This window comes from Scomber japonicus, chromosome 11 (genome assembly GCF_027409825.1).
Source record: "Scomber japonicus isolate fScoJap1 chromosome 11, fScoJap1.pri, whole genome shotgun sequence".
NCBI lineage: Eukaryota > Metazoa > Chordata > Actinopteri > Scombriformes > Scombridae > Scomber > Scomber japonicus.
This window is the reverse complement of record NC_070588.1, coordinates 18,088,199-18,104,415: the sequence shown is the minus strand read 5'-3', so window position 1 is coordinate 18,104,415 and position 16,217 is coordinate 18,088,199. Positions and strand designations below refer to the sequence as shown.

The 16,217-nt window shown below is 40.8% G+C and overlaps 1 protein-coding gene across 1 annotated transcript; it reads left to right on the top strand.

Moving 5' to 3' along the window:
• The first annotated feature begins 5,080 nt into the window (after positions 1–5,080).
• Positions 5,081–15,801, top strand: smarcal1 (SWI/SNF related, matrix associated, actin dependent regulator of chromatin, subfamily a-like 1). The gene is made up of 17 exons (XM_053329186.1): positions 5,081–5,522; positions 5,701–6,052; positions 6,682–6,732; positions 6,856–7,116; positions 7,212–7,262; positions 7,362–7,545; positions 7,780–7,930; positions 9,140–9,304; positions 9,498–9,563; positions 10,426–10,566; positions 11,528–11,746; positions 12,509–12,579; positions 12,771–12,873; positions 13,774–13,956; positions 14,955–15,055; positions 15,204–15,300; positions 15,408–15,801. Exons 1-17 carry the CDS (start codon positions 5,181–5,183, stop codon positions 15,600–15,602), a joined length of 2,733 nt encoding a protein of 910 aa, XP_053185161.1. The 5' UTR covers positions 5,081–5,180; the 3' UTR covers positions 15,603–15,801.
• The last annotated feature ends 416 nt before the right edge of the window (positions 15,802–16,217 follow it).

Sequence of the window (16,217 nt, the reverse complement as noted above, 5' to 3'; positions counted from 1 at the left end):
ATTTCATGGCCTTAATAGTCTGCCTGGTCTGTGCAACATAAACTAGCCTCTCTAGACTGGCTTCTCCCCCCAGATCCACGTCGAGGGCAGAAACCGAGAATCAAATCAGCCTTTTGGTACAATGGACTGACACAGACTACAAAACAAAATGTCAGCGCCCAATCTTAAAAAAAAAATCAAATAAAAAAAATAAATAAAAAATCCACAATATTCAGACATTTTAAACCAACAGAGCTCAACATTACTGTCGACGTCTTTTAAGGTTTCAAAGCAAATCAAAGTCTAAACGAGGTGCCATGTTAAGAAGCGAAATCTGTCTTACCTGGCGAGTTACAACGATTTCTATACGACCCACAGTTTCAGGGTTTCTCTCTCTCTCTCTCTCTCTCTCTCTCTCTCTCTCTCTCTCTCTTATCCTTCGTTCATATATCTCCAGCCAGACTGCAGGTCGCTGGCAGCAACTCTCCGTGAAGCTTTACATCCCAAATGATCGAAATGCCACGTCCGAGGAACAAGCCGAGGGGGTGTTTTTTAAATGATTAAATCCGCCTGGTAGAGGCTAAAATCCAGCAGGATATACTCGGACCGTCCTTCTGCGCGTGAAAGCGTCCGTATAGCCCCGGATCATCCTGTGATAATTGGCTGTGCTGGTTTGTTGGTGCAGCTTCAGCACCATGAATCCTGGGACAGCTCCCAGACGCCACACGTCAGCACCTCACCGTGATGCAAGCAGCCAGCTCATTACTACAACCAGAGTCAATTAATGGGCTTTTTTTTTTTAAAAGCCAAGGTATCATGACAGGAGTCCATCGCCTCCGTTTTCTGCCTCTCAGCGTGCAAAACAGGAGATTTTTTTTTATTTAATTGTAGCCGCTCATTATCAATAATTAAATAATTAAATTGTCAGACAACACCGAGGCACAACACAAAATTTTCACAGTAGCCTAATTCATGTAAATAGCGTCACTTTGCTCGGCACAGATTTCAATTAGTCTAGAAAGTGGATTAATGCTTACAAATGGTCGCTTTCCCAACTAATTAATAATTTGGTTTATCAGAAAATAGTACCCATGGCAATTTCCCAATTTTCTCACTGAACTACTTATGTTATTCTGACCAAATAGACTTATAGTTTAGGATCAGGAAAGGCTTAAAACAACCAGCTAATGTTCACAACTGAGAAGCTGGAGCATGTTTTGACAGTTAAGCTTAAAAAAAAACTTAAAAAACTATAACTGGATTATTTAAAATTGTTGTAGGTTAAAATCGTGTCAGTTTTAATTAAGTTGACTAATTGGTTCAGTAGTAAAAATAAGCAGATTAGATAGATTCAGTTTTTCAACTCTTTACAACATCAGTCAGGTGTCCATATGAACAATGAAAAAGGTGAAAGAGGTCATTCCTCCTGTTCATACTGGCTATTAAAAGATCCCCTTCAAATGCACTTTATATGCATGTGATGCTTATAAGCTTATATGAGGCTTCATCAGTCTGAGTTAGTCATATCAAGGTGTTATCTGCCACATTTACAGTCTTTTTAGCATCAAATACCCTCTGTGTTTTCCCGTTGCACTGCAATGGAAGTAACAAAAAGAGGGATTTTGGCACCAAAAACGTTCAAAGATATCTGCTTGATTTGATCTGACTCATATGGGCGGCTGAAGCTTCATATTAGCCACAGATAAACAATTAAATAAACTTTTGTACAGTAGTAGGTTTATAAATGATGTCCCCCATCCCAACATTGTAAGTGCATTATGAAGGGATCTTCTAATAGCCAGTTTGGACAGGCAAGAAAAACTGTTTAAAAGTTAATTTGGGCACTTGACTGTTGTTTTAAGATAGACCTGAACAATTGTGAACCCGTCCTTTTATCTCTTGAAGTAACTGTGGCTGCCAAATAAATGCAATAAATGTAGTGGAGAATTAACATAAGGCATAAAGCTAACCTTACTTTAAGTAAAGCAAAACTGTATTTAGCATTAAGAAAGTAAGAGTAGCAGATAAATGTCCTCACTTTGTGGCTAACAGTGTAATTTACATTTGAAAGCAGGGACGATAATACAAGACTGTGTCATGCCCTCACTTTGGACAGTCTGATCACCTTTCTCTGTTAATGTTGCCAGCTTACAAACCACTCATCAGAAACCCTGGCTGAACAACAAAGTTAGGAGCCTGCTAAGGCTTAGAGATGCTGCTTACAGAGCCAATGACACTACAGCCTATAGCCTAGCAAGGAGAAATCTTAAACATGGCATTAAAGCAATGTTTCGGCGTAATTTCGACCTAGTGTCATGCACCATGAGGTCTATCTAAATCTAAATATCGAGCGATTACTGACATACCGTGTGGTCTCACCAGACACCCGCACAGCACATCTAAAGATCTGTGCGTGATCGCGCGATATTTTGACGATGTTTACAGCTTTAGCAGTAGCCGCAGAGTAAAAGCCATCAGGTAAGTGTTTATTTTAATTAACTCCTGGTGTACTTACAAACTTTCCAATGCACCAATTTGTGAGTAAAGACCCTATTTGTACTACTGTAGAAGTTTGATAACAATCCAGGCATTATTAGTGGGGTAATTTACGAGATACACTGGTGGTCCCGTTAGCCCCTGTACTAAGCCATTCTGCTGATGGCTGTAACTCCACTATTTTCTGACCAAATGAAAATGAACGGCTGAGGTGGTGTTTAGATAGACCTCATGGTGCATATGACGCTAGGTCGAAATTACGCCGAACCATCACTTTAAGGAAAACAGCTACAGACTCAGAATTGAGGAAAATTTCACCAATAACTATTCCAGACATATGTGGCAGGGTGTTCGGGTCATGACAGACTACAAAAAGAATGACAATCATACTGAAAGCAGCAGTCCTTCATTAGCAGAGGACATTAACATGTTCTTTGCCCGCTTTGATGCAGATAACAACACCAGGGTAATGGACAGGCTGCCACCAGATCCTCAGGCACTCATTCTGGACTCAAATGAGGTCAGGGGGGCACTGGGCAACATCAACACGAGGAAGGCAGCTGGACCAGACGGCGTTCCGGGGCGGGTACTTCAGGCATGTGCAGATCAGTTGGCAGAGGTCTTCACTAACATCTTCAACCTTTCCCTGAACCCAACTTGTCTCAAAGCAACAACCATCGTGCCTATTCCCAAGCAAAAAATAATTAGTTGTTTAAATGACTATCGACCAACTGCACTGACCCCAGTCATAGCCAAATGCTTTAAGAGATTAATTCTGGCCCAGATTAAACGTTCCATCCCTGCCACACTAGACCAACACCAGTTTGCCTACTGGGCAAACAGATCAACAGAAGACACAATCTGTGTTGCCCTCCACACTACAATGGAGCACCTGGAATGTCCTGACACAAAAGTCAGGATGCTCTTCTTGGACTTAAGTTCAGCCTTTAACACTGTCATTCCTAACACCCTAATGTCTAAATTTCATGGATTGGGCCTGTACACAACCATCTGCAACTGGGTCCTGGAGTTCCTGACCAACCGTCCTCAGATTGTCCACTCTCATCCTGAACACTGGTGTTCCTCAGGGGTGTGTCCTGAGCCCTATCCTGTATTCCCTCTTCACCCATGACTGTCAGCATGCCCATGCAACAAACATCATCATAAAGTTTGCAGATGACACGACAGTCATGGGCCTGATCTCCAACACGATGAATCAGCATACAGGGATGAGGTGCAAAACCTGACAGGTGTTCCACTAATAATCTCATCCTGAATAATAAGAAGACAAAGGAGATTGTAGTGGATTTCAGGAAAGAGACGAGAACAAATCACAAGCCAGTGTTCATTAATGGTGAAGCAGTAGAGAGTGTCCCCAGTTTTAAATTTCTGGGGGTAACCATCACTGAGGACCTCTCCTGGGCTGCACATATATCCACCATCATTGGGAAGGCACAACAGCATCTGTTCTTCCTGTGGAAGCTGAGGAGAGCCGGGGTGCCACAGAACCTGCTGGTTAACTTCTACCGGTGCACTGTGGAGAGTATCATCACGTACTGCATCACATCGTGGTTTACCAGCTGCACCAAGAAGGAGGACCAGAGGGCTCTGCAACGACTCATCAAGACGGCACAATACATCACTGGGACGTAGCTTCCTACAATTGGGGACATTTACCAAGCCCGCTGTCAGGGCAGGGCCTTAAATATAATTCGTGACCCAACACATCCAGGCCACCACTACTTCCAACTACTTCCCTGGCAGGCGATACAGGACAATTCAATCACACACTACAATACTGAAAAACAGCTTCTTCCTCCAAGCTGTTAAGCTAATCAACACGGTCTGATCCCCTCATCCCACACACACTCACTGATTGTGGCCTTCCGTTACAATTAGAATTGCTACTGTTTAAACCTTTTTATAGCCTATTGCATATTGCACTTTGTTGCTCTTATAGATTGTTAATGTTGTATTTATGTCTTAAGTTGTTTTTAATTGTCTTAAATGTTATGCCTCAGGGAGTGCTATGTAAATTTCGTTATATTGCTGTCTGACCCTCAATATAATGACAATAAAGCTACTAAAAAACCCCAAAGAAAACTAGCTGAACATACCTTGTGTGTTGAAAAACTAATGTGGCCACGTTTTTCTTCCAGGTTAATATGGTTGTCATAGTTACCATAGTTACATGAACATGTTTGTTTTCAACATAGTAAAATACTAATTAAAACATGAATTAGAAAAAAACTGCTACGTTTTAACTGTCGGTAGTCTTTTTTGGAATGTCACAACACGTAACCGAGCAACCGTCCCCTCCACGTGCCCGCTTGTTTTCGTACGTCACTTCCTGCGCGGCAGGAAACTGAAGCAGTTAGCATGTTGACAACTAGCCGCTAGTCAAGCGTAACTGTCTTTATCGTCTTTAGATCACACGGCTTGTGATTGTCACCCTCCACGAATGAAAGCTCAGTAAAGTCCAACATCACTGTGACGCTTACGATACATGTGATTGCTACATTTTACTGTTGCCAACCAAGCTAGTAACGTTTTAGCTGCTACCGTTAGCAGTGCAAACTTTTTACTCTAGGTCATAAATTGCACTGATAGCACAATGCCTAAATGTTTTCACTAGCTCGTAGTGTGACTAGTCATCTGGACTGTGAAGCAGCGAGTTAGTGTCAGCTGCTGCAACGGTTACCGTGATGTCTTATCAGCTAACCGCAGAGCAGCAGCGAAAGATTGAAGAGAACAGAAGGAAGGCTTTGGAGAGAAGAGCCGAGAGACTTGGACAGACTGTCAACACCAAGAAGCAGAGCTCACCAGGCTACAACAGCACATCAGTAAATGTATTTCAGCCCCCTAAACCGAGCGCTCCTACAGGTCCTGTAACCATTAGTCATCACAGAGAAACCAATGCACCAAAACGGTTTGTTCCACCTTTCAAAAAAGACCTACAAAGCTTCAATAATGAAAACACAAAGTTATCTGGCAATGGGAAACGAATCAGTCCGAGTACCCCGCACAATTCTGCTTCTTCGAGACAGGTGAGAATCCATAAATATGCAAATATGTTAAGTTCAGTACATTATTCTGCACAGTTGAAACTCAAACTTTCAACTGTAAGACAAAAAACATAATTTTGAGGATGAGGACTTTAAATACGTTATTGTTGGGTGGAATAATAAGTCTTTTCTTGATGCCTTTCATTGTCTTTCCTTGTAGACACAAGTTATTGACCCACTTCCTCTGCCAAAAGGCCAACATGTGAACAGCCCTGTCTTGCCCAGTGGAGGAAGCTTTGGTGTGAAGACATCTCAGACCAAACCAAACCCTGCTTCCAATAGCTCTGGTGGTGCAGATGGCTCATTCTACAAACAACCAAATAAACTTGCCCAAAGTCCTGTAGCACGGCTCCCCACAAACTCTGCAACTTTGAATCCTGTACCCTCAAAAAAACCTGCCATTTCTGTGAGAGGAAAGTGTGTACCTCACACAGAGGATCGTTTCAGAGTAGAAGTCAGCTACCATGCAGAGCTTATTGCTGTTTTCAAATCCATCCCCTCCAAGAACTATGGTAAGTATCTGCCAGTGCAGCACTGCTCCTCTCAACACTGTTGGAGAAGAACACCACAAATACATATTCAACATGTGGGAAACACAAATATAAGATTTTATATTATATTTATTTAAAGTTTAATAAGCTTGGTCAGTATGACAACATTTTTAAAAGTTGTACAGGAATGCAAATAGATGGACAGCATCGTCCTTTACAAACCAGAATTCAAACACAGTATTCAAGAAAGGGCAACAAAAACATGGCATCCTCCTTTTTTATGCCTGGTTTTCTTCATATGTCCAACTCAGCCCAAATACACACAATAGGTGTAGAATCTGCAGCACTGTATCCCAAATTAGTGTGTGGTTTGAACCTCAGTAGTTGTTCAGAATAGTTTTGCATTTTGTTCTGCAGCAGCAGGGATTGCAACTTTAAAATAATGCATATGTCCACGTACAGGAACAACCTGCTAGGCTAAACTAATATTGAATGTCTGAAGTCACTGCAATTAAAGCAAAGCTGTTGGTTTTCCTAAACAGCAATACAAAATTAAACATATTGTTATTTTGCTCCTCATGTCTGGTTTTGTATATTCTCTCTATATCTGCACTTCTGTCTTCTGGGGTAATATGTTCTTTCTGTCTTAGACCCTGCCACAAAGACGTGGAGCTTCAGTCTGGAGGACTACCAACAGCTAAGTATGTACATTAAGGAAATTGCCAGATGAAATTGTTTGACTCAAGCATGCACTCTTTTCCTAAATGTAATGCTGCATCTGCTCCATCTTGACCTGCTGTGTGCTTCTTGATTCTGTGTCGCAGTGGAAGAAGCAGCATCTATTCCTTCTGTATCTTTGAAGCCTCTGGAGGGAATGGATGCAGTGGACATGGCAGCAGCCACCAGCCTAGCTCGTGACGGAGCAGCACTGGGGGCTCTGCTGAAGCTATGTAACGGCTGGCAGAAACCTGGGGTATCTCTGCAGGGCCAATGCCTCCTGGTGTCTAGGACAAAGTTTGAGGTTGACATCGGGTTCCATGTCGATGTCATTGGAGCATTCAAGCAAATGCCAACAAAGAACTATGGTAATAGTCAAATTATGCAATTAATATCATTATCATTCATCGTGTTCATTTGCATTTTACAACTTCTGATAAACATTTGTTGGTTGTTTTGGCAGACATGAAAACAAGAAAGTGGAGCTTTTCACTTGAGGATTACAAGAGACTCAGTGAGTATTATTTGCTTTCTTTTGCAGTTTCATCTTTTGTGTTCCCGTTTGTCTCTGTTGTTTGCTATCTTGTGTAACTGTGCTGTGTTCCATACCCAGTGGATCTCCTCGGTGGGATAGCAGCAGTGGAGGTGGAGCCTCTGCCCAGGGCAATAATCCAGACTTTCTTTGCCAGTTTGGATGGGCCCCGAGCCAGGTCTTTAGACGTCCCTGAGGCAGACCTCTCCAGCATCGAGCCCACGCTCACCAGCAGTCTCATGCCCTTCCAGAGGGAGGGGGTCAAGTAGGTGCCTTTGGACAGCCATTAGTGCAACAACTCTGTCAATAGCAGAGGCAGCTATTCATGTGCTATAATGTGCTCAGTCTTGTGCACATAAGAAGATACTTAACAAGTCACTGTTTGTTTGCCATTTCTCTGTGATGTTAAGTTTTTGGAGATGTAAAGGGTTGGATCACTGTGAGTCTACTCATTTTCCAGCTGTGTTTTTTTTAATATGACTTTGTGTCCTTTGTGTAGTGTTGCAGTATCTAAACAAGGCCGCCTACTCTTGGCTGACGACATGGGCCTGGGGAAGACGGTGCAGGCCATCTGTATAGCGGCCTATTACAGGAGTGAGTGGCCCCTGCTGGTTGTGGCTCCTTCCTCTGTGCGATTCACCTGGGCTGAGGTAAAAACATTCAGCAAAACTTAATCAATGTTATGTGCCTGGAATAGCTGGTGTTAAAAGTTTATCGGTTTCTTTCCATTTAATGGCATAATTATTGGTTTGCATTAAGCAGATACTGTCTTAAATTCTTAAGACTCCTTTGACAAAGCTCTGGCCCACACATTATAATGCTGGTGCCTGCTTAAACACCTCTACATTAAAGGAATGTTAACATTGTTCCCTAAGGCCTGCTAGGACTTTGTTAGACACTTTATCCCCAGTAAGAAAGATGGCAGTATTGAATTTCATGCTTCTGTGTCTTTGTCCCACAGGTTCACATAAATGTTTATACAGTACAGTTTACTTTTTTGGCTACATTGGTGAATTCTGTCTAGCAAACAGATCTCATGTCCCTGTTACAAAAGCTTGAAATATACGGTTTACACTTTTACTCATTTTCTTCATGTCTTTATTTTCCTTTACTGGAAAGCACACAGCTAACAGGTACACTTCTCAGACCACAAAGCCATCGTCACGTGCCCCCCCCCCCCGCTTGGCATCATAGAAATGTTCATGACCTAGTTTCATTTCCACACTTTCTAGTTTCAGAGTTCATCTCAGGTGTCACTTTCTTTTCTTTGTGTCTTTTATTATCTGTTCTCTGCTTAACTCACAGCAGCATTAATGGGCTACACCAGCAGTTCATTTTCAGACGAGCGTTCTTGGCCTTGTGTTGTACTGACAAGACAGTCTAATAGATGGATATCTTGGATCAAATCCGGTCCCTCAATCAGGAGTTGGTGGAGAGTTTAGTCACAGGATCTTGTCCCATTAAAGGACACTTACTCTGTCTGGCTCGGCTCTTATCTGCACCGTTAGACTTGTGCATTTGGCCAAATCTACTGCAGAGCGTGGGAGCTATAATTCAGCTCCACTGACAGGTGAATGGACAGTCAGTGAGGGAACTGTCAGAAACATTTGGGCTAGTGGACAGTCCGCAAAAGCCTCATGATTGGTTGTTTTCAAAATGGAACTGTGACAGAAATTAGGATGAATTATTTGTGATTTAGTCATTTTAACCCACTTACTCACAGAGTTATTGTTATTGACTGTGTGTTCAGACAGAGATTAATATATTCCCAGTGGTGGTGGAAAAGTAAATCCTGAAAACTAATATTGTTATCTTGCAGTCTTTGTTTGAATGTCCTGAGTCAGTGTCTCTGTGTGCAGGCCTTCAGACGCTGGCTCCCCTCCTTGACTCCTGACAGCATCAATGTGGTGGTGAAAGCCAAAGAGAACCTACGATCTGGTTTGGTCAACATCATCAGCTACGACCTCCTGAGCAGGATGGAGAAGCAGCAACAGCAGGGAAGTCCATTCAACGTTCTCATCATGGTCAGTTGTAAGGTTGAACTGTGTTGTATTTAGACATGACTGCAGCTAACATGTTATGCTCAGGTTTTGACTTGTGTGTTTTCTTACTTCAGATCCTTTTTTACTTCAGTCAGTTGATTAATTGATTGATATTAGAAACACGTTTTCTGTTACAGACAATTATGTTGTAAAAAGTTTTTGTCATTCTTTGCAGGATGAGTCTCACTTTCTGAAGAACATGAAGACTGCTCGTTGTAAATCAGCTTTGCCTCTGCTAAAGGTGCTTTTCTCTCCCTTCTTTTTTACCAAATTTTGCTTTTGAATTCAGAATATTATTATCTATGGCAAATATATTATGTTCTTATTTGATAGTGATGTTGCCTGATTCTCAGTGGGATATCTCAAAATCTTGTTCAAGGAAGCAAACTGAAGGAAAACTTTGCTGAGTAAAATCCAGCAAAGTTTTCCTTTTATATTAGTCCAAGGTCATGCATAGCACCGAGGGAGCTCCAGCTTTTTGCAAAATTAGCAAAATGATCCTGATAATTCATTAAAACAAGCTTTGGTTTACATAATATTGGGCCTCTGAACAATTGATTTTCATGGTCAGATCTGGGATTTTTGCCATCAGTTATTTAAAATGTGTTTTACCCCTAACTAACAAAGGCTGAGTCTTGCAGCTGTGTGTGCTTTTTACACACTAACTAACATGAGACAAAGTACATACAAGTTGTCATTGGATCAACAGAATGCTTATTTTTCAGCATGTGTAAATACACATGTAACATACATGGTCAAAATTACTGATTGGGCCTATGAGTAATAAAAGGCATAATTTGTCAGAGTGGCTCACTCTCTGAATGTCTACTATTTTAAGAAACTTGGGGAAAAAAAGTTTCCAAAACAGTTTCATATTTCTTAGACCTTTTTTATTTGTACATCTGCTACAGGTGCTGATAGGATCCCTGTACAATTGCAGTTGTCTGTGTGTCACTATATTAGAGAGATGATTGTCTACAAACCAGCCAAAGCTGCTACACTCAGCTCATGGTTGCATTTTTTGGCTCATGGATTGGATTTCTTGCTCTGTCACCTTGACTCTCAGCAGTGTTTCTAATCAGAGTTGCTTTTTCTGTCCTCAGGCGGCAAAGAGAGTGATTCTTCTGTCTGGGACCCCTGCCATGTCCAGACCATCTGAGCTCTACACACAGATTCTGGCTGTCAGACCTACACTCTTCCCACGGTTTCATGATTTTGGGATTCGCTACTGTGATGCCAAACAGGTAGATTCAGTCTGAGGAATCCTTGTCTGCCTAATGTGTGATGCTTCCTACTGGTGAGATTTATTCATTCCAGGAAACAAAGAAAACATAGATTTTAGACTTTAGTTGTGGAATTTGCATGTATTGATTTATCTGCTTCACTTCCTTTTTATAATCTGCACTTTCCTGAAGGAGATGTTCAGTATGTGCACTAGTGTCAAAAAAATCAAAATCTATTCAGCAGAACCAGAGATAACGTCTTTGTCAAAATCTGGCAACTACATTACCCACAATGCAGAACTGAACTGCTAATGCTCAGAGATTCAGATTTGTTATGGTAGTTGTTGCTAATGTGGCCTTGAGCTGCTAGTCTCAAGCAGAGAAGATGAGTGGACTACAGAGGGCTTCACCTTTTCCAACTTGTAGTATTCAGCTCCAACTGACGCTGCATTAAGTGACAACACTAGAAGATGCAGTAGTCCTCCCCAAGGCCTGTAAAATCAGTAGTTCCTCCTTAAAACCAGATGGGTTTTTAAGTGCCAAAAGTTACCTTTACTGGTATTTTTTCCATTTATTTCTTCTCCATTTGATTCTCTACTCTTTGCACTTACATGTACCTACTTTTAGTGGACTCAAGTGGAAAACAGTCTGCATGATTTAAACCAGTAATAGCCTAAGTTGGTCTTAATGGCCAATTTTGACGACCATGGAGATTTTGCTTTGTGAATTCGATCGCCATGGCCATCGCCATGGAAGTCATAATTAGATAGCTTTTTACCTCCTGATTAAATTCACTGATATCTTAGCTTTTAAGACTTCTAGTTAATCTCTTACTGATCCTGGTGTGTGATTGAGAATAACTTTGATATTGAGCACTTCTATCTCCAAGGGTCTAGCCACCTGTTCTCAGTTCTTCAGCTCTACCTGCTTTGCTCTTTTCTTAATTTCTCTCTTCTGCGTCCTTGCTCATCCCCTCCTCTAGAATACTTGGGGCTGGGACTACTCAGGCTCCTCTAATCTTGGGGAGTTGAAGCTGCTGCTGGAGGAGAGTCTCATGTTGCGCCGTCTTAAGTCGGACGTTCTCTCCCAGCTTCCTGCTAAACAGCGAAAGGTTGTGGTAGTGACTATAGATGGGATCAACACCCGCACAAAAGCTGCTCTGTCAGCTGCAGCCAAGGAGCTGTCCAAGGGACATCGCAGTGTAAGTTACAAATCTTTACATTAGCCATTGAAAGTCATATCATTTTGAAGTTATGTAAACTTAAGTATTCACAAAAACCTCAAATAAATAAATACAGAAATGTGTGATTTTTCCAGTTTTCACAATTAATTAAATTTTCAACCAGTCACCACATCACCTACAGATTTCTCCTAAAGAATGGAAATAAAATTACAGTTAGTTAATTGCAACACAAGTTTTCAGATGATGCAATAATTGCAAAAAAAATGTTGCTGGAAATGTAAAAAAATAAAAACCCAAATTAAACTCCTAATTAAGGAGAAGTAGACCATAAAAACATGAAAATTGTGCATATTTATTGTACATACAGATACTTCGTAAAAGGGGTTTGGGGGCTGGAACCACATATGAAGACTGATATATAAAATATAAGTTCTGTGTACCTCTCCATATTCAGCAAGTTCTCCCATTTCCAAGAAACAGAGCACACCCTCTTTAAAATCAAGTCTCTGGGATGAAAAAGGACTTAAAGTTAAGAAGATGTTAAGAAACTTTTGTGTTCCCTCTTTCCTCTTATTCTTCATATGAGTCTTTCATGCCTTAAACACCCCAGATCCTCCAGTGAGCATTATTTTAAGTGTTTATACACTCCGATGGGACTGAGTTGCTGAGCCTGATTGTGCATAATCACACTGCTTCTCAGAGGAATGGCTCTCTTATCGAATCATCAAACAGAATCTGCTGTCAGTTCTTATCTTGTGTTGTCCCTTATCTCTCTTTCAGAAAATGGAAGAGAAGGCAGCCCTCCTCGTCTTTTATAACCACACAGCTGAAGCCAAGCTGCAAGCCATTATGTACGTAAAGTCGTTCTAACGGTGGGCATCAGTAAGTCAGATCAGCTTAGATTTGATGAGTACTTAGATTAAACTGTAAAATGAATCAGAATGTGCTGTTGTACAGGCTTTTGAGATCAGCGAGTTTTAGCAAGTACACATAAAAACGGAATATTTTCATGTTGAGTGCTATGTTTCTATGTCTCTGACAGGGAGTACATCACAGACATGTTGGAGTGTGGGAGAGAGAAGTTTCTAGTGTTCGCCCATCACAAGTTAGTCCTGGATCATATCACCACCGAACTAGGAAAAAAGGTGAGTAAGATGCACAGATACTGCTGCACAAGATTATTAAAAGAAACAGTACAATTGTTTCTATTTTTTAACCATTACATGAACTCAGACTAGCTCCTAGGTCAACACCTGCAGGGAACAAGTTTGGGGAGGGTTGGACACATTTGAACTCAGTTATTTACTATTTTTGGAACTGGTTTAATACATTTTTATTTTTTATATCTGGGGAATTGCTCACTTTGCTCCGCTACTAGAGCTCTTTCTATTTGATATTTGTTAGTCATTGTTATCAGCTCCCTTTGCCTTTAAATAGGACATAACATACACATTTCCAGTTAAATAGTTTTTGTTCTTGGGCTCTACTGGGATGCCTGGCATTGTTTACAGTTAAAAACTTGCTATTTTTCATATCCTGGCCTTTTATGTAGCCCATCAGTTCAGCCTCTGTCTGAAACGGACCATTTTACCACTTCTTTTTCGCGTTCTTTACTCCAGATGTCAACTTCTCAAAAACATCTGCACATGTTCAAGCCTCAGCCAGATTCAAATTATGTGAATGAACAATGCAAACAACATGACCAAAAATGTTAGCAACAACTTCTGCAGCAAAAGCTATGGCCAGCCGTTTGTGTGCATGTGTGAACGATCTGATGTCAGTTTGATGAGGAAGTAGATGTAACTTTGCAAACGAACCGTTTCAAGCAGGCTGAAGTCTGGGCTTACGACTTGTGGAGAGCATTTTACGTACATTCACCTTCAGTTTTTGGACTTTTACCATAGACATCCAACATCATAGCAGTATATAAATGACAGAAAACCACAAAAAACATCATATGCTCCCTTAAAATAATATTTGATTTCATAGCTGTGTTGAAATAAGGCACATCAATTAACATGAGCTTCCTTTCATTCCCTCTACAGAATGTCACTTACATCCGTATTGACGGGACCACTCCGTCATCTGATCGACAGCAGCTCTGTGAGAGGTTTCAGTACTCGACCAAGAGCTGCGTGGCTGTTCTGTCCATCACTGCAGCCAACATGGGCCTCACCCTGCACTCCGCTGATCTGGTGATTTTCGCCGAGCTGTTCTGGAACCCAGGGGTAAGGCATGTCTACAACATTCTGCACGTTCACGTTCCTACTTTGTTAGGAACACATCTGTAGTCCTCCTTTTTAGATTGTGGTTCCAGTCCAACCCAGCTCGTTTATCCTGCTGCTCTGATTTTTAGAGTCTGACACCCTTCAGTCAGTTGAACCTTGTAGGCAGTAAAAAAAATGTTCTTAACAATTTCACTTTAAATTACCTGCCAACATCAAATGACAAAATCTACTTATGGCTTATGGAAAGTGCAACATTTAGCAGCCATGTATTTTTCTCTGGAGTTGGAGGAGACTTATTCTGGGCTTTAAGTGATGGAGACTTAACATTCCTCAGGTGGCCTAAAACATAACTGCAAAATCATGCTTATGTTGGTGGTGTCTGCTGGATTCATTACATGGGGAAACAACAGTTTAAGCCAGTGATATATATGTAATAGTGGCTCTCTCTCTCAATGTGTTTGAGATAATGTTTTTTATAGTCCTGTGTGGACAAAATAGATTAATGTGGCTTTAAAAATCAACATTATGGCAGCATTTTTGATGTAGTGAGGGAATAAGGGAGGATAGTACTTGCCCTTATTTCATATATGTTCATTTGAGAATAACTTCACTTTTGAATCCAGAAACAAACATTTTACAAGGAACCTCCCTCTAAATGCCAACAGTGGAGTTAGCAATGATGAAGAAGTGATACTGAATGCAATACAGGCAAATTGGGCATTTCAAGACTGGTAAATGGGGGAAAAAACAGAATACAGTACTCAACTTAACAGGTCTTGTTAAGTGGTTTCCCTCGGTTCAAGGAGAAATATTCATAGCTCTGTAATTTCAACTGCTGACAGCTAAATTATAAGCCTGAATAATAACATATTAACATTTTTCTTAAGCAATCACGGACCTCAAGGGGTCACTGCAGCTGAATGAAAGCAGGAAACAAAACCTCAAATGCTCTTTTTTCTTTTCCATTGCTCTAAAGTTGAATTATTTTTTTGTTGCAGGTTCTCATTCAGGCAGAGGATCGGGTACACCGCATTGGACAGACCAGCAATGTGAACATTCACTACCTGGTTGCCAAGGGAACTGCTGATGATCACCTGTGGTATGTGTCAGTCAGTGTATGCTATTCAATCTGCATGTTTGGTCAGGGTAATGTGGGTTGTCTGTCTGGTCCTGTCTATATTGTGACAAGCAGTGAAATGAAAAGTGTCTGCTCAGTTATAATGTTCAGTATCTATGTGTTCATCCAGGCCAATGATTCAGGAAAAAATGAATGTGTTGGAGCAGGTTGGTCTGTCTGAGTCAAACCTCTCAGACAATGCTGTGAACACCAGCTTCCACTCTAAGGTAAACTATACACACGTACACGAAACACTACTCGGTACCAGCACAGCTTATAGAATCTCCATACCTAAAATGTTTCTGTTATCTTACACTTATTTGGGTTTTTCCAGGACCCAAATCAGAGGAGCATCATGGAGATGTTTCAGAGGTCTTTCACTGCGGATGACAACATTGATGAAGCTGTCTTAATGGAGGCTGCAAATGACTGGGAGGACACGCCGCCAGAAAACACTTACGAACAACACCATGGCTCGGTCGCACAAAGCCCCAGAAAAAAGAGCATCAAAGACTTTTTCAGCAGATGACTCAGGAGTGTTCAGTGTTGACAGATTATGTGAAAATCACTTAAGATGCTAGATTTTAGCCATCATGACATATATGAGCGAGTTTTGTTTTTGCAAAAGATAAGAAATGCTTCAGTTATATCAGCTATTTTAATTAAAGTAAAATAATACTCTAATAAACCTTTATTTTTGCTAACCAGAGAAAATAAATAAATATGTTAATTAATTATTGTTTTGGATTTAATGGTGACTAGTTTTTATCTTCAACTTTCCCAAAACATCTTCTTCAGTTTTACCTGAAAAAAACATTTTTCAGGTAAATTCATAAACCTTAAAAAACAACAAAGCAAAAGGGTCATGGAAGTGCTTTTAATCAAGCCAAGCCAGATTTTCACACAACCAATTGAGAGTGTTACTTTCAAATGTGAAGGTATCTTGCCATTATTTAGCTTCTATGTGTTCACAGCTGGTCACTGTGAACACTTATTTCCAAAAAGTATTTATATTTTAACACAGTGACGGTAGCTAAAATCGATATCAACAGACTGTTATAGACGGTCCAGGTTGAACAGAACAGACAGTGACATGCTGTTCTCAGCATTCAGTTTCAGGTTTCTATGAACCCAGAAATGATCA

Bases quoted from the DNA above. Each gene is read 5' to 3' on its own strand.
- smarcal1 (XM_053329186.1), top strand. From the start codon at position 5,181: ATGTCTTATCAGCTAACCGCAGAGCAGCAGCGAAAGATTGAAGAGAAC. The intron at 6,053-6,681 runs GTAAGTATCTGC...TTTCTGTCTTAG, and splicing joins CATCCCCTCCAAGAACTATG to ACCCTGCCACAAAGACGTGG. The intron at 7,931-9,139 runs GTAAAAACATTC...CTCTGTGTGCAG, and splicing joins TGCGATTCACCTGGGCTGAG to GCCTTCAGACGCTGGCTCCC.